The sequence below is a fragment of the Podarcis raffonei genome, chromosome 2, assembly GCF_027172205.1.
Source record: "Podarcis raffonei isolate rPodRaf1 chromosome 2, rPodRaf1.pri, whole genome shotgun sequence".
Classification (NCBI taxonomy): Eukaryota; Metazoa; Chordata; class Lepidosauria; order Squamata; family Lacertidae; genus Podarcis; species Podarcis raffonei.
This window is the reverse complement of record NC_070603.1, coordinates 119,115,450-119,135,809: the sequence shown is the minus strand read 5'-3', so window position 1 is coordinate 119,135,809 and position 20,360 is coordinate 119,115,450. Positions and strand designations below refer to the sequence as shown.

Genomic DNA, 20,360 nt, shown 5'->3' with positions numbered 1-20,360 from the left:
TCAAATAATTCTGGGGCCCGTAGTTTATCTGTCGCGGAGTAACAGTTCTGAGAATCCCTTCGCAAACTACAGCGCCCAGAATTCTGTGAAGGGAAAGAATGTGCTTTGACTGTGCTTTATTTATTTATTTATAAATAATTGTTATTGATCCCCCCTCCCCGTAACATTATGTATAATCATTACATTACATTCAGATTTCAATTCCCCTCTTCCCTGCTGACATCCCTCAACTTCCATCCCTGGTTTGTTACATCTCATATTACATTCTGCTGTTTATATATCTTCTTCAGCGATCGCTCGTAGCCGAATAAGATTGTCTTCCACAAACACGGTTTTAACAATGAGTCTGTAAGTGACTGTGGAGGCCAATTCTGGATCCACACATTCTTCCACAGTGGGGACATTGGTTCCTGGGCGGGAGTTGATCACGGTGTGGATTTGCCAAGCGTGCGTTTCTCCTAGCAAGTTTCTCCCTTGCGTCCTGAGTTCGAGTGTCTTCAAAGCTCATGACACCTTTGGTAAAGGCTGTTCTCCAACTGGAGCGCTCACAGGCCAGTGTTTCTCAGTTGTCAGTGTTTATACTACATTTTTAAAGATTTGCCTTGAGACAGTCTTTAAACCTCTTTTGTTGACCACCAGCATTACGCTTTCCATTTTTAAGTTCGGAATAGAGTAGTTGCTTTGGAAAATGATCATCAGGCATCCGTACAACATGACCAGTCCAACGAAGTTGATGTTGAAGAATCATTGCTTCTTCCAGTACACTATATTAGTTCACCTGTCTTCCCAAATGATGTGTAAAAAATTTTGGGACATTCGCAGGAAAACCAAAATGCTTGTTTACAAAACTATTGTACTACCAACCTTACTATATGTTTGTGAAACATGGACCACTTATAAACGCCGTCTCCAGCTCCTCGAAAGATTCCATCAACGGTGTTTATATATATTTCTATATTGTCATACTGTTAGGTTTCTTGTTTTTTTGTAAATATAATTGCAAATGTTTATTTAAATGATTTGAATGTGCTTTAAAAGACAACTCCTTCATCTTCCATGAATTTATCCAATCCTCTTTTAAAGTTCCGCAGTTTAACTGTGCTGCGCGAAGAAGTCCTTCACCGTTCAGCCTCACTGGGTTAATACCAAATTTCTGGTATTAGGAAAGAGAGAGGAAAACCTCTCTCTGTCTACTCTGGTGCAAATACTAGTCCTAACTCAGAGTAGACCCATTGAAGTTAAGGGACCTGAAAATCAATGAACAACTCTTATAGATAGACGGAAGAGGATTTACTCTACTCAACTATTTGAAGGACAAGTTATAACGATGTATAAAAGCCATAGCAGAAATTGGTAATTGAGCAGGTGATGTGTAGGGAGAAGGGATGAATGTATTTTAAAATCATAGTTGGAAAACGTTATTTTATTGGGAGCAGCAAATGAGGGAGGAAAATAGAGGGGACATCTGGCGGTCAGGGGTGGGAAGTCAACTTTCAAATTTGTACATATTGAATTTGTATTAATTTGGTGACAATTTGTTAATAATTGGCGAAAAGAAAAGAAAAGAAGTTAAGGGACCTGGCTCAATTTATCTGAACAGAAATGCTCAGGATTGCACTTTGAGGTGTGTGAAATTTCATTTATTACTCTCTTCCCATGAGGTGCCCCAAAGCAATCCACAATATAATAAAAGCGTCTGTAGAATAGAGTCTCTCAGAAGGTGGAGGATTTTAAGCAGGTTGGATGGCCGCCTGTCATGGATGCTTGTGTTGAGATGTTTGCACTGTGTGGTGTTCCTAGAATCACACAATCCTAGAATTGTAGAGTTAAAAGGGACCCCAGGGTCATCTAGTCCAACCCGCTGCAATGTAGGGATCTTTTGCCCAACTCGAACCCTTCCAACTCTGGAATTTCATGATTCTGTATGTTAGGAATATAAAAACAGTTAAAACAACTGCACGCACATACATAAAAGCAATTATTTTTTTAAACAAACTATAAACTGCAACATTAAAAACTGTTTTAAAAACAATTAACATGCATACACAGCACATGTAGAAGTATATTAATATACAGTAATATAATATTGCCCCGCATCAGGTGCCTTTTACAGCAGTCTAACATGCAGGACGTGGGTGGCGCTGTGGGTTAAACCACAGAGCCTAGGACTTGCTGATCAGAAGGTCGGCGGTTCGAATCCCCGCGACGGGGTGAGCTCCCATTGCTTGGTCCCTGCTCCTACCAACCTAGCAGTTCGAAAGCACGTCAAAATGCAAGTAGATAAATAGGTACCGCTCCAGCAGGAAGGTAAACGGCGTTTCCGTGCGCTGCTCTGGTTCACCAGAAGCGGCTTAGTCATGCGGGCCACATGACCTGGAAGCTGTCTGCGGACAAACGCCGGCTCCCTCGGCCAGTAAAGCGAGATGAGCGCCGCAACCCCAGAGTCGGCCACGACTGGACCTAACGGTCAGGGGTCCCTTTACCTTTAACATGCAGAAATTCAACAGAGCCAGCTTTCACCCAGAGCCAGGTTCAGATACTTGCAGGGCCCTTGTGAGGATTAAGGCAGCAGGGCGGGAGCAGAGGAACGAATCCTGAACCCCTTGGAAGAAAAGCAGGCTATAAATCTAGTGATTATTTTTTAATGTGTTAAAATAAAAATTATTGGTGGGGTGGTTGGGGAGAGTATTAAACCTGTTGAATGCTGTCCTGTTAAAACCACAGGAGCCCCGCCAGAGGGGGGAAAGTCTGCAGAATATTTCCTAAATCCTTTACAGTACTTTGTCTCCTATTATCATGCAAGCCAGCTCCCATTTCCTTTCAGCAGCTTTGCCAGGGTCACACACCGGGGTCTCTGGTTCCTTAAAAAACTCCAGCCGCATCTTTGGATCCGGGAAGGAGAGCATTTTTTATCAAAGCTGCTGCTTTTCAAGTTTGATATATAGGAATATTTCACATTGGCTGTATGCAAACCGCTGTATCCTTTGTTTTATGAACAAGCGGTATACAAATCTTGTGGAACAGATAATATTCCCACTTTCCTTAAGCCTCCCCCCTTTTTTCTGGGAGGTCCTACAAAGGGTTAAATCTGGGAGATGCCCTTCCCCAAAATTTCCCCAGGTTTAAAAAAAAAATTGTGAAAAGCGGGCGGGGCTGGTGGGAGGGACCAACCTGCGGAAGGAGCCCCTCCCTGTCTGGTTTCAGGCAATTCCATTCATTTCAGCAAACCGGGTGTTGAAGGGCGGCTGGAAGCGGTGGTGAGTTTGAACCTATTATCTGGGGCTGGGTGGAAGCTGGGCCCTTGGAACGCCCTGCCACTATATAGATATCTATATATCTCTATATTATATAGGCTCCATCCTTGAGATTAACTTTCCCCAACCTGTTTTCTTCCAAATGGGGATTTTTGCTGTTGTTGCTGCAACAACTACAACTCTCTTTGATGCTTAACTGTGCTGGCTGAGCCTAACGCATCTTAAAAGTTCGCCAGGTTGGTGGGGTCATCCATATGGGGGGGTGTTTGAGGCTTTGGGGGTGGGCTTCAATTCCCATCAACCCCAGCCGGTGTGGCCCATGGTCACACAAGTCGGAGCACTGGCCCATTTGAGCTCCGTTTGGCCGACACGGGCTGGCAGCGGCTCTCCAAGGTTTCTTGCTTGGAGATGCTGGGACCCTTTTGCGCGCGGAGCAGACGCTCGAGCACTGAGCTGTGACTCCTTTTTAAGTTTCTATGGGGAAAGGTGTTAAAAGTGGTGCCTTTTACAAGTAAAACCAGGTTGCCATGTGTTGCGGCAATGGTGGCAATGGTTGAATAGATAGAGCCTCTATTGCCAGATGCAGTCTACCTTCTTAAATACCAGTTTCTAGAAAGGGGTGTGAGCAGCGCTGTCTTTTATTCCTCCCTCCGGAGAAGAAATTGCATTCCTGGATGAGATGGCTGCGGGTTGTTTTCAGTGCTAGTCCTACTCAAGAGTAGGCCTATTGAAATGAATTGACCTAGGTTGGAGGGTTTTGGTGGGGGTTTTTTTTGTATTTCTGTGAAGAGTTTCAAAACAAACATTAACAGAGAAACCAATGGTGCAATGGCCCTTGTTGATAACTGTGCTGTTATCCAAAGGATCAGTGATGAAGTGAAACACTCAAATGGGTCTACTCTTGAGTAGGACCGGCACTGAATCCTGTCCTGGGTTTCCCCTCCTTTTAGTCTGACCCAAAATGATAATCCTTATTCTTATCCATCAGTTCTGCAATCCTCTCTGTTCTCTTCAGCAGAATTTTTAATTCCTTTAAAATGTATTTTAAAGATTTCTATTAATAGTTAAATGCTTTTTTTAAAATAACGACTTGGACAGCAGCTTTGAAAACCTTATAGAAAAGAGGGGTGTAAATTTAGTACTGATTTGATGGCTTGCATCATTATTAATAATTGCCCGACCTTCACGGTAAAGTCCCAGGTAGGGTTACAACTAAAAATCAATATTAAAAACCATTTAAAACAGCTTACAATCGCAAAAATAGAGTGGATACTATATTAAAATTTGTTAATTTAAAATCCTATATGTGTGTACTGCTTAATATTTCAAAAATCTCTTAATTGGTGTACAGTTGGTGAATATTTAAGTTTATCTTTTGCCCTTCCTCCCAGAGCAGCCCAGTAATAAAACATCTATAAAGTAAATATACATATTTAAAACAAAAAATGTCTCCCAAATAATTCCAATACAGATGCAGACTGGGAAAGATCTCAAAAGGCCTATTAAAAAGCCTTTTTCTCTTTAGTCTGGCACCTCGCTCTATTGAGATGTTTTTATTTGCTACCTATTACCACTTTTGCTATATTTGGATAGATTTTTTTTCATGTTGCAAGCTGCCTTGAGAGTGGTTTAGTTATGGAAAGGCGGCCTACAACTAGACAATTGTTGTTGTTGTTTAGTTGCTTAGTCCTATCCGATTCTTTGTGACCCCATGGACCTGTCGTCCCCTTCTCCTTCTGCCCTCCATCTTTCCCAACATCAGGGTCTTTTCCAGGGAGTCTTCTCTTCTCATGAGGTGGCCAAAGTATTGGAGCCTCAGCTTCAGGATCTGTCCTTCCAGTGAGCACTCAGGGCTGATTTCATTAAGAATGGACAGGTTTGATCTTCTTGCAGTCCATGGGACTCTCAAGAGTCTTCTCCAGCACCATAATTCAAAAGCATCAATTCTTCGGCGATCAGCCTTCTTTATGGTCCAGCTGTCACTTCCATACATCACTACTGGGAAAACCATAGCTTTAACTATACAGACCTTTGTCGGCAAGGTGATGTCTCTGCTTTTTAAGATGCTGTCTAGGTTTGTCATTGCCCTTCTCCCAAGAAGCAGGCATCTTTTCATTTCGTGGCTGCTGTCACCATCTGCAGTGATCATGGAGCCCAAGAAAGTAAAATCTCTCACTGCCTCCATTTCTTCCCCTTCTATTTGCCAGGAGGTGATGGGACCAGTGGCCATGATCTTCGTTTTTTTGATGTTGAGCTTCAGAGCATATTTTGCGCTCTCCTCTTTCACCCTCATTAAAAGGTTATTTAATTCCTCCTCACTTTCTGCCATCAAGGTTGTGTCATCTGCATATCTGAGGTTGTTGATATTTCTTCCAGCAATCTTAATTCCGGCTTGAAAAAGTGGGGATATGAAAACACATACGAGCAAATAAAACAGGGTTAAAATTTATTTATTGCATTTATATACTGTTTGTATCCTTCCTTTGTGCTTACAGATATTTTTTTGGGGGGGTTGTAAAAAAAACACCTTAAAGCAGTAATATATATATATATATATATATATATATAGACATATATATATATATAGACATATATATATATATAGACATATATAGATATATTACTGCTTTAAGGTGTTTTTTTTACACCACCCTTCATTGAAAGATCTCACCGTATGATTAGAAGAGCACTGTTGCTTTTTTAAAGCTTTTCATTCTTTCTTCAAATTTATTTTTAAAAATCAGTTCAATTGTAAGCTGTAAAGGCAGCAGGGATTCCCCCCCCCCTTTTTAAAAAAACTCTTCACCTGTGCTACTACAGCCATTTCCATGTCAACACCTGTCCTGAAGAGACCTCTTGCAAAAGCATTCAGACTGGCTTTGTGTCAGTCCTGGCTGGGACAATGGCAGTGTACTTGAGACAAAAGATTGCCCTCCCAAATCTATTTAAAGCAAAGTGATAAAATGGGATTTGCCAATCTCTGCCCTGGAGGCACCTTCCATTCCTGAAAGGACTCAGAACAGCTTTTCACAATCTCTGGCTAGCCAACATCTGTCTTAAAAACAACACAGGAAGTCGGAGAATGGGGGGGCACTATCCTTAATGATTTTAAAAGACGGGGGGGGGCATGAAAAGTGGGATGGGAAGTAAATAAAACAAAAGAAAAAATATGTATTTGAATTGTATGTGAATTTGTGGAAATTTAATTATATATATTTAAAAAACAAGTGTGTGTGTGTGTGTGTGTGTGTGTGTGTGTGTATTATATCAAATCCCTGGATTAGGTCCTCTGCCCTACACATTTAAAGCAGTATCATACCACTTTAAACACTCATAGTTCCCTCCCCCCCCCAAATAAATAAATAAATAAATTCTGGAGAACTGTAGTTTGATAAGAGTGCTGAGAGCTGCTAGGAGACACACGCACCCATTCCTTTTGGAGAACTACAGTTCCCACAGTGGTTTAACAACGAATCCCTCTTCCCAGAGAACTCTGGGAATTGAGGGGGACGGGGGTCTCCTGGCATCTCTTGGCACCCTTCACATACTACAACTCCCAGAGTTATCTTGGGGAAACCGGAACTGTTTAAAGTGGAATAGTGCTGCTTTGAATGCGGAGTGCCTAGGAGCCAACTCCTAGCGGCTCTGGGGGCTCCGGGCCTCCCCCAATAGAATATTTGAGGGGGCCAGCCTCCCCCCAAAAGTTGATGGGCATTGCCATTCGAATGGTGTGCGTGCACCATGTCATGCGATCGATTATGTGGGGTGAGCCTTAACCGGCCTCCCAATATTTCATTCAAATTTCACCCCCAGTGTAGTGCAAATGGGGCCTAAATGTTTGAGCCTCGATGGCGTATTTCTTTAAATGTGGAAGTTTTAAAACCAGGTTTAGCAGGAGGAATCCTGGGGAGGGGATTTGGAAGGAAGGTCTAGGGGCAAGGAGTGGGAACACCTCTGGCCCTCTACACATTGTTGGCTGAACAGCAACCTTCTGGGGGCCACATAGATGGGGCCAGGGGCCACAGCTGACAAAGTCACTGGTGTGTCAGTTTTCCCCCTCAGTATAACAGGTTAATTTCAGCAAAGATGCTTAAAAAGGGTCCCTGTTTTCATCAGGGAAATGTTGGAGGGTATGCAGGCTTGGGGAGAGTTTCCCAAGGGCCGTGTAGAGGGACTTGGAGGGCCACATTTGTCCCTGGGCTAAGCAATATAGGAAGTTGCCTCATATTGAGACAGAACCTTTCTCCACCACATTCTTGTCTACACCAGGGTTTCCCAAACTTGGGTCTCCTGCTGTGTTTTTTTGGGGGGGGGGGAATGCAACTCCTATCATCCCTAGCTAGCAAGACCAGTGGTCATAGATCAGGGGTGTCAAACTCAAATTCATCGGGGGCCGCACCAGCAGTTTGGTCACCCTCAAAGGGCCGGTTGTATCTGTAGGACTATGTGTCCCCTAGCTAGCAAGACCAGTGGTCATAGATCAGGGGTGTCAAACTCAAATTCATCGGGGGCCGCATCAGCAGTTTGGTCACCCTCAAAGGGCCGGTTGTATCTGTAGGACTATGTGTCCACTCTATTATCACTTTCCCATCTCTCCTGAAATTGCCTTCCCTCTGCACCAGCTCCGCCTCCGCCACTTCCACCGCCCCCCAAGGCCTGGTCGCTCTTCTTCCGCTTGTACTTGTCCTTGCACACCTTGTTGCGGTGCCTCTTGCACATCCAGGGCTTGCGCTGCTTGGCCACTTGCGTGGTGGTCACTTTGCGGTGTCATAGATGATGGGAACTGCAGTCCAAAAACAGCGGGAGACCGAAGTTTGGGAAGCACTGGCCTACACTGACTGGCAGTGGCCCCTCAAGGTGTCAAGCAGGGGAAATTCCCAGCCCTGGATGCCAGGATTGAACCTGGGATCTTGGGCCTGCAGAGCAGCTGCTCTGTGGCTGAGCTCAGTCCCGTCTCCAGAAGCTGCCTTATCCCAAATCAGCTTTAGTCAGTCTAGTTCAGTTCTGTCTACCCTGGTTGGCAGTACTTTAGGCAGGGGCTTTTCCTAGCCCATCCTGTAATTGAACCTGGGAACAGCAGGATGCAGAGCAGGTGCTCTACCATTGAGGTTACAGCCCATTACCTAGGTCATAAAATTGTAGAGTTGGAAGGGACCCAAAGGTCATCTAGTCCAACCCGCCTGCAGTGCAGGAATCTCAGCTAAGGCATCCATGACAGTTGGCCCTCCAACCTCCGCTTTAAAAATCTCCAAGGAAGGGCAAAGGAGTAAGTAAGACAGCTTCTTGTATTCCCTGCAGAAGTTTTAAATTTGTAGCAATTTAGCATGAATGGTGCTCATCTCCTGGTCCAGCCCGGTGTGAGGTTTAGCAGCAAAAGCGTAGCAAAAGACTTTGCAAAGAGAGCGAGAGGAGCCTCTCTCTCTCTTTCTTGCAAGTTTTGCCTTTTCCAGATCTGTCAGCAAGGTGCAGTGTGAAATTTCCTAGCGCTCAGAAGACCTGGGAAGTGGCTGTTGGCATGTGGGTTTCTGTTCCTTCTGACATCCCTGTTTTGCGTTCTCTTTCAGGAAAGGAGCCTTTGGAAACAAAAAAAAAGTTGCTTGCAAGCTTCTTCTTCGGCAAAAAAATTGCAGGCCGCGAAACCCTTGCACGACTTGCCCAGGGAGTCCCCTTGTGTCAGGAGCAGCTGCACAAGCACAGGACCAGAAGTTGCCATTTTTTGCCATTCGTTTGCTGCAAGCTTCAATACTTCCAGCCGGCAGAGCTAAAATGGCCGCCACACGCCGCTGGAGGGCCGAAGCTGAGCGTACCCGGCTCCGGGAGGACCCCAAAGGTCTCAAAACGGGGGCCGGCGAGGCAGGAACCCTCGAAAGCCCCTTGGCAAGCCGTTCGGCAGACGCCGGGGGATCCGTGGTACGCCAAGAGAGCCAGCCGAGAGCAGGGAGCAGCGGTCACTATCAATGGGAGACCGAGTTCCAAGAGTTTCTGGAAGGTTCCGTCTGGGAGGAGCAGACCCCGGAGGAGCTGGCCCTGCGGGCCGACACCCGGGCCTTCCTGGCCTCCTTTGAGCAGGTGGCCGTGGCCTGCCACTGGCCCAGGAGGGAGTGGGTGACCCGGCTGCTGCCGGCCCTGGGCGAGGAAGCGGAGAAGGCCTTCATCAGTCTGGACCCCCAGGACCGCGGAGACTTCCAGAAGGTCAAGGCGGCCATCTTGAGGCGCGAGGCCCTGGCGCGCGAGAAGAAGCACCAGGAGTTCCGCCGCTTCTGCTACCAGGAGGCCAATGGGCCCCGGGAAGTCCTTGCACGGCTCCAGGAGCTGTGCCAACAGTGGCTGAACACAGAGAGGAGCAGCAAGGAGCAGATCTTGGAGGCTTTGCTCCTGGAGCAGTTCCTCAACGTCCTGCCAAAGGAAATGTACCACTGGGTCAAGGAACGTGTGCCGGAGAGCTGCTTGCAGGCCGTGGCTCTGGCGGAAGATTTCCTGAGGAGGTTGCAAGCAGCCGAAAGGGGGGAAGAACCGGTAAGAAGGTCGCATTCCTTTTTTCCCCCAGGCTTGCAAGCAGCTGCTAGCCAGCAAATGGTTGCAAAAGTCAAATATCCCAGCAGTGCAAGCGACCAAAGCCAATGGCTTCAACTTCGCTTTTTCTTTTTTTGGCGAAATAGAAGGACACACTAGGACACGGGTGTCAAACAGAAGGCCCACAGGCCGAATCCGGCCTGCCAGACCTCGTCATGTGGCCTATGTAGCCCCAGCCCGCTATTAGAAGCCCAGTCGCTTCCCACCCGCCCATCGAACAGGCTGCCAACGCGACGGCGCATGCGCGCGACAAATCCTCCCGCTAACTCCAATATCATAAAGGAGATCGCTTACCCTAGCGGCCTTTTTTGAACATGCACGACGTCGGGCATGCAACGCGCATGCGCAGGCGGGGAAGGATTGGGGGGAAAGCCCCGCCGTCGCCGCCTCTGCGCTTGCGCACTTAAGTGAGCTTCCAGGGAAAGGAGGCGGAGGTCGCGTGCGCGTCGCCTTCCCCGCGCGTGCGTAATAGCTGGCAACCTGTCAGCGCCCGGCCCGTGGCGCCCGTTTGCCGTTGCTGTGGCAGCCGAGGGGCCCTGCGGGAGGCCCTGGCTGCGAGGTCTGCCGAAGCGACGGAGCCTTCCAGGAACACGAGCGGCAGCTCGGCCGCTTTCTCCTCATCGTCGCCTTCCCCCTCCCCGCCGCAGCCGCTCACACGGCTGGTGATGCAGCCCTGCGGCGGGGACGGGGAGGCGGTGGGCGCCTTGCTGCAGCCCCAGGTGGTGCGGCAGCTGCAGCCGCCATCGCGGGGGGCCTCGGAGGCACCCTCAGGCCTCATGGTCTTCTACGAGCTGGGCCCGGCGACGGAGGCGATAGTGCCGGCAGCCCCGGTGGAGGCCTGGAGGATCTGGACGACAAGGAGGAGGGCGACGCCCAGTTGGGGGGGGAGGAGGAGGCGGCGGCTGCAAGAGCTGCACCTACAAAGGCTGCAGCGAGACCACCACGCAAGTGGCCAAGCAGCGCAAGACCTGGATGTGCAAGAGGCACCGCAACAAGGACAAGTACAAGCGCAAGAAGAGTGACCAGGCCTTGGGGGGCGGTGGAAGTGGCGGAGGCGGAGCTGATGCAGAGGGAAGGCAATTTCAGGAGAGATGGGAAAGTGATAATAGAGTGGACACATAGTCCTACAGATACAACCGGCCCTTTGAGGGTGACCAAACTGCTGATGCGGCCCCCGATGAATTTGAGTTTGACACCCCTGCACTAGGATCATCTCACTGAACCCTGTGCAATGCAGGATATTTTTTGTCCAACCCCCAATTTCCAGTTCAAGCTGAGCTGTGACTCCTTTTTTTAAGTTTCTATGGGGAAAGGTGTTATAAGTGGTGCCTTTTACAAGTAAAACCAGGTTGCCATGTGTTGCGGCAATGGTTGAATAGATAGAGCCTCTATTGCCAGATGCAGTCTACCTTCTTAAATACCAGTTTCTAGAAAGGGGTGTGAGCAGCGCTGTCTTTTATTCCTCCCTCCCGAGAAGAAATTGCATTCCTGGATGAGATGGCTGCGGGTTGTTTTCAGTGCTAGTCCTACTCAAGAGTAGGCCTATTGAAATGAATTGACCTAGGTTGGAGCTGAGCGAGCCTCTGGGGCCCAATAATAATAATAATAATAATAATAATAATAATAATAATTAATTTATTATTTATTCCCCTCTCATCTGGCCGGGTTTGACTCTGGGCAGCTTCCAACCAAATATTAAAAACAATACAGCATCAGACATTAAAAACTTCCCTAAACAGGGCTGCCTTCAGTTGTCTTTTAAAAGTAAAATAGTTGTTTATTGCCTTGGCATCTGCTGGGAGGGAGTTCCACAGGGCAGGCACCACTACCGAGAAGGCCCTTTGCTCTCAGAAATCTGCTCTCAGTCCAAACCTTCTACATCTTTGTAGCTGGGTTGTTTTCAGTTTCTTATCTCATTGTCTCTGGCCTGTAGTTTGCTCCAATTAACAGGATAAGCTGTGCTTCCAGGAACGGGGTGGGGGAGGGGTTTCGTGGCATCCAGAGTACTCCATGCACCCAGTGCCTTTGCCTGCCCTTGCATTCCAGTGGGAAACAAATGCCAGACCGCCAGGCAAACTGCGGGTGAGAGCTTGGTCCCTCTTCCAACCAAAGAGGAAAACAGATAATGAAATTCCCCCATCATTATCTGATTATCTCCATCTGTCTCTCTTACGCAGTGTTGGGAGAAACTCCATTCAAGGAGCACCGGAAACAAGAAGCCAAAATTGAATACATTCAGTGCCTTACCTAAAGAGCTGCTTCTAGTTTACTATTATTGCAGGTTTCTCCTCTTTACCCTGACAACAGCCCTGTGAGGTAGCTCAGGCTTGAGAGAATGGTGACTGGGCCCAAGGTCGCCTGGTGTGTTTCATGGCCGAGTGGGGATTCGAACCCTGATCTCTCAGGTCATAATCCAGCGCTCTAACCATTGCACCACACTGGTGACTTGAGCACTTTGCCTTCTGTTCCTTTTCCTCCACTCCTCAGTGGTCTCCCTGTTTTCTGCTCTTAATCTTTTTTCCAGGAGCAGGAAGAGGCTGCAGACCTTCGCAAGAAGCAGGAAGTTCCGCTGGAAACAGTGCCGCTGCAAACTTGGGCTCCGAGGGAGGTCCAAGGGGAGCCCAGTTCATCATCACGCAAGACTTACACAGGTAAGCAGGGCTCTTAGTTTTGCCTGGAATTAGCGGTAGGAAGAGGAGATCCAGTGTGGAGCAGTGTTGATGTTGTTTTAATCAATTTTATTCAAGGTTTTCAACATACGCTACAATAAAAGCCAAACAAAGCCAACAGAGAGCAAAATTAAAAAAGGATAGAGGGAACACCCACACACAAACAAAATTTTATATTCTGTCAACCAGCTGTAAGGCATATGTTGAAACCAGCTTGTGTTAAGATTTTCTGTTTCAGATAAAGAGGAGTGTATTGATTGGTGTGTGTAGTTAACACATAACCTTTTTGACAGGAAATGAGCTAGAGAAAACCACCTGATCTTTATAAAAACTACTATTTATTGGTGCTTTTGTTTAGTTTTTTCCCCTCTTCTCCCCTCCTCTCTTTTTTCCTTTTGTGCCCTGTCGTTTCAGATTGTATGCTTGTGGGCAGGGACGGTCATGTCGCAGTTGGTTGTATGCAAGGCACTCTTGGAGTATTTTTGAGTGGGTTAAAAATGCTCTAAGTAAATCTCTTTTGGCTCCAGCCCTAACCACTCCTCATATTTGGCCCTCAAATGGTTGCCCAGAAGGCAGTGCGGCCCCTGGGGCTAAAAAGGGCTCCCCATCCCTACCTAAAGGAAGGTCCTAAACATACGGAAAAACTTTTTGACAGGAAGAGCCATTTGACAGTGGAACGGTCTCCCTCAGGAGGTAGTGGCAATGTTTGATGTTTGATTGTGTTTTTAATATTTTGTTGGGAGCCACCCAGAGTGGCTGGGGAAATCCAGCCAGATGGGCAGAGTATAAGTCAGGCACCCCCAAACTCGGCCCTCCAGACGTTTTGGGACTACAACTCCCATCATCCCTAGCTAACAGGACCAGCTGTCAGTGATGATGGGAATTGTAGTCCCAAAACAACTGGAGGGCCGTGTTTGGGGATGCTTGGTATAAGTAATAAATTTTTATTTTTTCTTTATTGCTTGCTGAGGTTCCTGCATTGCAGGGGCAAGACTAGGTGACTCTTGGGGTTCCTTCCAACTCCACAACTCTATGATTCTACACTTTGTCTTCCTGGTAGGTTACGGGCAGGCCGCCGTGGCAAGGAAGAAGAAGACCTTCCAGTGGGGCCGCTACGGGGAAGTGAAGCTGCGAGCCCGGTTTCCCGGAAGAGCAAACGCAGTCCTGCCGTCCCGCTGGAAGCAGGCCGGAGGCACCCAGGAGCATCGCCGCTCGGATAGGCTGAAGCGAGCCCAGGTGCCGAACCTGGCCGAGGCACCTCCCTCGCCGCCGCCACCTCCTCCTCCTCCATCTCCTCCACCTCGGGATGTCAAGCCCAAGCTCAAGAAGCCCTCCCCCCCTCCAGACGCCACCCCCAAGAGCCAGATCAAGATGTGCCCCGAATGCGGCCGGGGCTTCAACGGCTTGGCGACCTTCAACCGCCACCGTATGCTCCACACCGGGGAGAAGCGCTACGAGTGCTGCTTCTGCAGCAAGGGCTTCTGCTGGCGCTCGGATCTGGTCCGGCACGAGTGCCAGCACACCGGGAAGAAGCCCCACGAGTGCCCCTTCTGCGGGGAGGGCTTTGACCGCAAGTGGCAGCGAGAGAAGCACGAGCTGATCCACACCAAGAGCAAAGCGAAGCTGTGAGCGGCCTGCGACTGGGCGGGAGGGAATTAGCGGGATTTTAGGAATAAGGGTGGGAGCGGATATCGTTGCTGGGTTAAAGCTCTCTGGGGCAGAACCGGAGAAGGGGGCTTCTCGTTGCCAACCCTGGCGCCCTCTAGATGTTCTGGATCACAATTCCTGGTGGGATTTGTGGTCCAGAACATCCCAGCTTCCAAAGTCTGCCTCAGACAGGACCTGCAGTCTCATTCCAGCTCCTTCCTCTTTTTGCCAACAATTTTGTGCCGTTTTTCTGGCCACCTGAGTGCATCTCCTGGTTTCAGCAGCCTATGTGGAGGAGGCAGCCATGCCCAAATGGATCAGGGTCATGTGGGGCCAACCACCCCCCAAAAATCCAGCCAGCATCCAGCCAAAGTGATTTCTTTTCGAAATTCCTCTTAAAGCATGTGTTTCTTCTACATGTAAACATCCTGCATCGCTTGGCAGGATGTCCCGCCCCTCTTGTTATTTCTTCCTCATGGTGAAGCTATCCCAAAATAAAGCACCCCCCCCCAAAAAAAAGTTGTATGTTGCATTATCCTGTTCTGAATTAGCGACCAAGCTTAGGCAATATATCAGGGTCTTTTTTACACGGCATTAAGCCCCGTGAATTTATTAAAGGAGTTGAGTTGGAAGGGAAGGTGGAATAAGGGAAGCAGTTTTGGATTCGAGGTTGGTAGTGGGGAAAGCATAAAGTGTTATATGGGGCACGTTGAGCTTTTTGCAAGCGAGAGTTAATTCTACTGTTAATGTTACATGTGTGTTTCAATTATCTGCATTCTGATGTTTCTGTGTCTCTGCCTTTCTGAAGGAAAAGAAATTTGACGGGTGCTTCTCAATAACATCAGTTGGGGATTCTTTCTTTTAAAAGCCTACCCCACAGATTAGGTTGTGGGGAGAGAATTAAAGTGAAGCACCCTGAGGGGGCTGAAAGTGGACTGTACTATTTTAGGATGTTGGTAGGGGGTACCATTTTCGAAAGCTCTGCCATGTTAAACAAACCTTAGTGAGTCAAAATTAGAAAAACACCCCTTGTCATGGGGGGAGACATTCTATTTCGGATCAGTTTTTGTACTTGAGCTCTTCCCGCCCCCCCTCCAGGCACCATTAAAATTAAATGTGGGATCCTGCCTGGGTTCCAAAATGGTACAGCCCATTCCACTACCTCCAGGACTACTGTACGGATAAGCCATACCTTAGTTCCCCAAATTTAATAACTATCTTTACATTCTCTTGAACCCACAGAAGGATGGTTTGGTCCCAGACTTGTTTAACACACTGATATTCCCCCATACAAAAGTGCTGTTTTTCATCTAATGGGCAACACAGAGTTCAGCCACAGTGACGGTAATTTGGGGTCACACACATTTCGTACTGGGCAAACAATGGTTTGCAGGAGCCAGGGGTGGGGAAGCCTTAGCCCTCAAGACTCCTAATTCCAATCTTCCTCAGCCACCATGGCCAAAGGATAGAGATTGGTTGTCTGACAGCATCGAGTGGGCAGCAAGTTTCCCCCTTCTCAGTGTATGCTACCGTCTGCCTGATTAGAACATAACAGTAAACTATGGTTTGGCTGAACCAGGAAGTGAGGGAGTAGTAGCAAATCAGCCTCCAGCACAGTCACTGTGGTTTGGCTATTGATGTGTGAATCCAGATAATATCTGTCCCAGAAGCTGATCCTAATGTATTGTTCTCGTTCTCTCTCTCATTAGTCTACCATCATTGTGCCCATCTGTTTAAATGTTCAGTAGTAGCCTAGCTTTTTCCCCAAGCATTTGATGACAAATGAGCTGAACAGCAGGTACCCGTTGCAGGTACCAGTTGCAAACCAATGAAACCATTTTGGGGGGTGGGGTTCCCTTGTTGAGTGTCTACAGTTCTGAATGCCCACGCTTTTATACTCCTGTCAAAACATGTTGAGGTTTTATTTATAGTTTCTTATCTCAAGTTTTTTGTAATTTTAAATTTAAAAAAGTCTTTTTGTGACAAGTTTGGAGCTTGTTATGTTTGGAGCTATTAAAAATTGGGTAGTTGCTCAATGGATCCTGTGTGTTGTTCTTGACAAGAGGGTGCTTGCCAGCCAGCCTTGCCCTATACCAGAATACTCCATTCCATCTCTTCTCCCCCCTCCCTCCCCAAAAGTAGGTTGTATTCTGTCACCACTGAACACAACTGTCCTCTGTGGGCTGTTTCCCTCACCCACTACTTAAGGGCTCTTATAAAATATAACATTTCAGGTACTTCTGCAAAACTTGAGAGTTTCTCCAGGCCTGTTCATGTATATTGCCATTTTGGCTAAATAATGATTGGCACTCACCTGTTGAGGTTCAGAACTAGAGGGAATGTCACCGTTAATGGTTAGAAACCTGAACAGCAGCCAGCATTCCATACTGCCACACTTTATTGCAGCTTCTACTGAACATGCTAGCTGACTTTTCTAAAAAATGGAATATCCAGGTTCAGAGGCAATATACTGTTCGGGGTCAAGATCGACCGGGGTCCGGCACACTTCCCTCGCGCAGCTCTGGTCTTCCCCCCGGGACCTTTGACTCAGAGCATAAAACACAGCAGAAGTAGAAGCTTGAACGTTCTGTCGTGTGGCAGCAATAAACTCAGGCTGACACGCAGCAGTGTCCTTATCTTAAAGTCTTTATTGCTGTACAAATCAACACATCGTAAATCTTCCCGGTGAGACGCAACTCATGTTGCTCCTTTCTCCTTGAAGCAAACACGCAGACTGAAAAACACACAGAGAAATCCACGCCCCTTCCGTGTTCTCTGCCCGCCCTCAGAATGTGAGGCGTCATCACTCAGAACTCTTAACCCTGTCAGTTCTGAGCCCCCTCAACACCCCCTCTCGAATCACGTTCTGAGGGGACTGCTGAGTGTTCAACACCTTCCCCATTGCCTTCCGCCCCTTCCTGGCATCGTTGTTAGGCACCTGTTGAACCTCACAAACCTCAGGTTCGCACTGTGCGAAACCAACCCACGCATTTGTGACCTGAAACCTCTCAGGTGGCATTCCCTTTGTAGCCCTTGAAGACCGCCTGGGCACAAACTGGGGTGCTCCTTCTGACCCACTGGGGCCAGCATGTGCGTCTTCCTCATCAGAAGACTCCCCCTCTGACTTGACACGTCTGTGAGCTTTCTCCATTATGCGCACAGGAGATGAGGGCTCACTCTTGGACACTCCCTTCACAACCTGTGGAGACGCCCTACTCTGTTCAGGGTCCTGGTCTCCACCAGCAGGTTCAGGCTCTGGCTCTCTTTCCTCCTCAGCGTCAGACAGACAATCTGAGTGAACGTCAGAGCGCACTTTGCGCCTTGCCCAGCCATCCTGCTCAAAGAACTCAGCCTGTTTACTGACCAGAAGCTTGGTCTGATCACCTTCTGGATATGCGAATCTCCACCCTTTTGTCGCAGGCTCATATCCACAGAAGATCATTTCCTGGTACTTTGGACCACCTTCTTGCTGCAACCACTTTGGTACAGGCACCATGGCCCTGCAACCAAAAGTGCGAAAGAAATGCACAAGCGGCTTCTGTCGATGAAGCAGGAAATACGGGGTGTCACCTACCACTGCATTGTAGCACCTGTTCATCGTGAAATTGGCCGTTTTTACCGCCTCCCCCCAAAAACTGTGAGGCAAACCAGAGTCATCCAGCAGAATCTCGGATGCTCGAACCAGGGCTTTACTCCTCAGCTCTGCCACGCCACTCTCCTGAGGAGAAGTCACCTTGTGACGTATCCCCCTCTGGCGAAAGAAACCCTTTAGAGCAGACCCAGTGACCTCAGAACCACGGTCAAACTGGAAACCTTGCACCTTGGTGGAGAACCTCTGTTCCACCTCTGCAACCCAATCTTTGATCAGTTGCGCTGCTTCCTCCTTCGTTCTCAGCGTGAACGCCCATGCGTTCCTTGTAAAATCATCTGTCAGCACCATCAGCCACTTGGCCTTGCCCAGACTTGGCTGTGGCATACTTAAAAGGTCTGCATGCACAAGCTCAAAAGGCTTTGTGGTGACCCTCTCCACCCTGGGATGGCTAAATCCCTTGTTTCTGGCTTTCCTGCAAGCCTTGCACTTCAAAGGTTTACCACATTCTTTTACCTTGCAACCTTTGGTGCACTCTGATAACAACTGGACGTCCTCACAGGACCCATGTGACATCCTCTTGTGCCACACGCAAGCACACGACACATGAGTTTGGTCAGTGGCTTTCCCCTCACCCTCGAGAGGTGATTCCAGAACAAAGAGGTTGTTCTGATTTTTTCCAACACTTACGAGCTCCTCCCCATCTCTGGAAATTGTACAAACATCTTTTTCAAAACTCACAGAATATCCCTCCTGTAAAAGAGCAGGTACAGACAGCAAGCAATACTTTATCTCAGGGAGGACATAAACCTTCAATTCAGCCTGTAAAAAAGAGACAAACAAGTTAGAAATATGGGTTACACGGCCCTGTGCACCTGTAGCAAATCTAACAGTTTTCTCAGTTGAAACAGCTTTGCAGTTCCACATTTGTCCATCAGGTGGCGCTGTTACCAAATGGGCATTCGCAGCTGAGTCAACAACCCAACGTAGGACCCTCCCCCCACTGGAGTTGTCCTTCTTTGTTGCCTTAGCAACTGACTTCCTGCTCCTCTCGACCTTGGAGCTCTCGCTGCAGGTGGTGTTGTCCAAAACCGCCATCGCCGCAGACAGTTGAAAAACGCTCTCACTGTTGCCATGGAAACCCGGCTGGTTCCCATGGGAAGTGACCTTGGGACTTTCCTGCCCTTTGTCTCGCTGTGGACAGCTTCGGCGCAGGTGCTCCGGAGAACCGCAAACAAAACATCTCCGAGTGGAAAACTTTGCAGACTTGCCTCTGGTCTTCACTGCCCCCCCAACCTCTCCAGCAGCAATCCTCCTTGAGGCTTTTCTGCCGTTGGGAAAATGGCTTTTGGCTTCTGCTGTGGTTTCTCTGCAAACCCCTCTCAGCTCCTGCCAAACAGCCTGGGCACTCTCAAGACCCTTGGAATGGCTTGCAACCCCATTCTCTGGTGCAAAGCTCCTCTCTTCTCTCAGCCACTCTCTGGCATGCAGCTCATACGTAGGGGCATTCCGGCAGCCCTCCAACACAGTCCCAGCCCCCTCTGGGCCTTCTGGGCATTCCTCAGCCCCTCTTGGACATGGTGCTTCCTCAGAGCAATTCTCAGCCCCCTCTCTGGGCCTGGCTCCCACTGCTTTCTTCAGTGCCTGCCTTCTCCCGGCCCAGGGCTTGCTCCCGTCCACCTTATCAAAAGGGATTGCACGCGAATCATGGCTGTCTGCCATCTCTCCCCGGGGCCCGGCCTACTCACGATACAGTAGCACCTCCCGGTCCGGCAGATCCTTCCCAGCGAGCTCCTCCCGGCTGGCTCCAGCTACTCCTTAGCTGGCCTTTGGCTGCTGGCCTCTTTGCCTGCAGTCTCCTCTCTTTCCCAGCGTCTCATCAGCTGGCCTCCTCACACGCACGAACGTTGCTTATCTTTATTGCTGATCCCCATAACCTATTCGGGGGGTCAAGATCGACCGGGGTCCGGCACACTTCCCTCGCGCAGCTCTGGTCTTCCCCCCGGGACCTTTGACTCAGCAGAGCATAAAACACAGCAGAAGTAGAAGCTTGAACGTTCTGTCGTGTGGCAGCAATAACTCAGGCTGACACGCAGCAGTGTCCTTATCTTAAAGTCTTTATTGCTGTACAAATCAACACATCGTAAATCTTCCCGGTGAGACGCAACTCATGTTGCTCCTTTCTCCTTGAAGCAAACACGCAGACTGAAAAACACACAGAGAAATCCACGCCCCTTCCGTGTTCTCTGCCCGCCCTCAGAATGTGAGGCGTCATCACTCAGAACTCTTAACCCTGTCAGTTCTGAGCCCCCTCAACATATACACCCCCCCAAAAAAAGAATCTGGTGTACAGCATAGAAGGGTTTTTTGTGCTTCCCAGATTCCACTGGGGTTTAACTTGTGAGTTGCCACTGAACATTTCTCTCTTGATTTTTGCCTACTTACTTTTACAAGCCAAATGGTGAGAGAAGCTGCCTTGTACCTGAGCCAGGCCATTGATCCATCTAGCTCTCCTCAATGGTGGGGTATGGGGTGGCACTCTGCCCATGCTCAGGGGCATGTGGTGTGACATGCGCCATCATCTTGCAGACCATGGACTGGCAACTTTTAACAGGCAGCGCCAACAGA

General features: G+C 48.5%; 1 protein-coding gene across 1 annotated transcript; it reads left to right on the top strand.

The window, feature by feature from the left end:
• The first annotated feature begins 8,868 nt into the window (after positions 1-8,868).
• Positions 8,869-14,635, top strand: LOC128409262 (zinc finger and SCAN domain-containing protein 21-like). Its single transcript, XM_053379594.1, has 3 exons — positions 8,869-9,770; positions 12,352-12,478; positions 13,557-14,635. Exons 1-3 carry the CDS (start codon positions 9,021-9,023, stop codon positions 14,123-14,125), a joined length of 1,446 nt encoding a protein of 481 aa, XP_053235569.1. The 5' UTR covers positions 8,869-9,020; the 3' UTR covers positions 14,126-14,635.
• Positions 14,636-20,360: the final 5,725 nt, after the last annotated feature.

What these genes read in the sequence shown, in the direction of transcription:
- LOC128409262 (XM_053379594.1), top strand. Translation starts at nt 9,021, where the DNA reads ATGGCCGCCACACGCCGCTGGAGGGCCGAAGCTGAGCGTACCCGGCTC. An exon ending in CCGAAAGGGGGGAAGAACCG is followed by an intron (nt 9,771 to 12,351) that starts GTAAGAAGGTCG and finishes TCTTTTTTCCAG; the next exon opens with GAGCAGGAAGAGGCTGCAGA. An exon ending in ATCACGCAAGACTTACACAG is followed by an intron (nt 12,479 to 13,556) that starts GTAAGCAGGGCT and finishes TCTTCCTGGTAG; the next exon opens with GTTACGGGCAGGCCGCCGTG.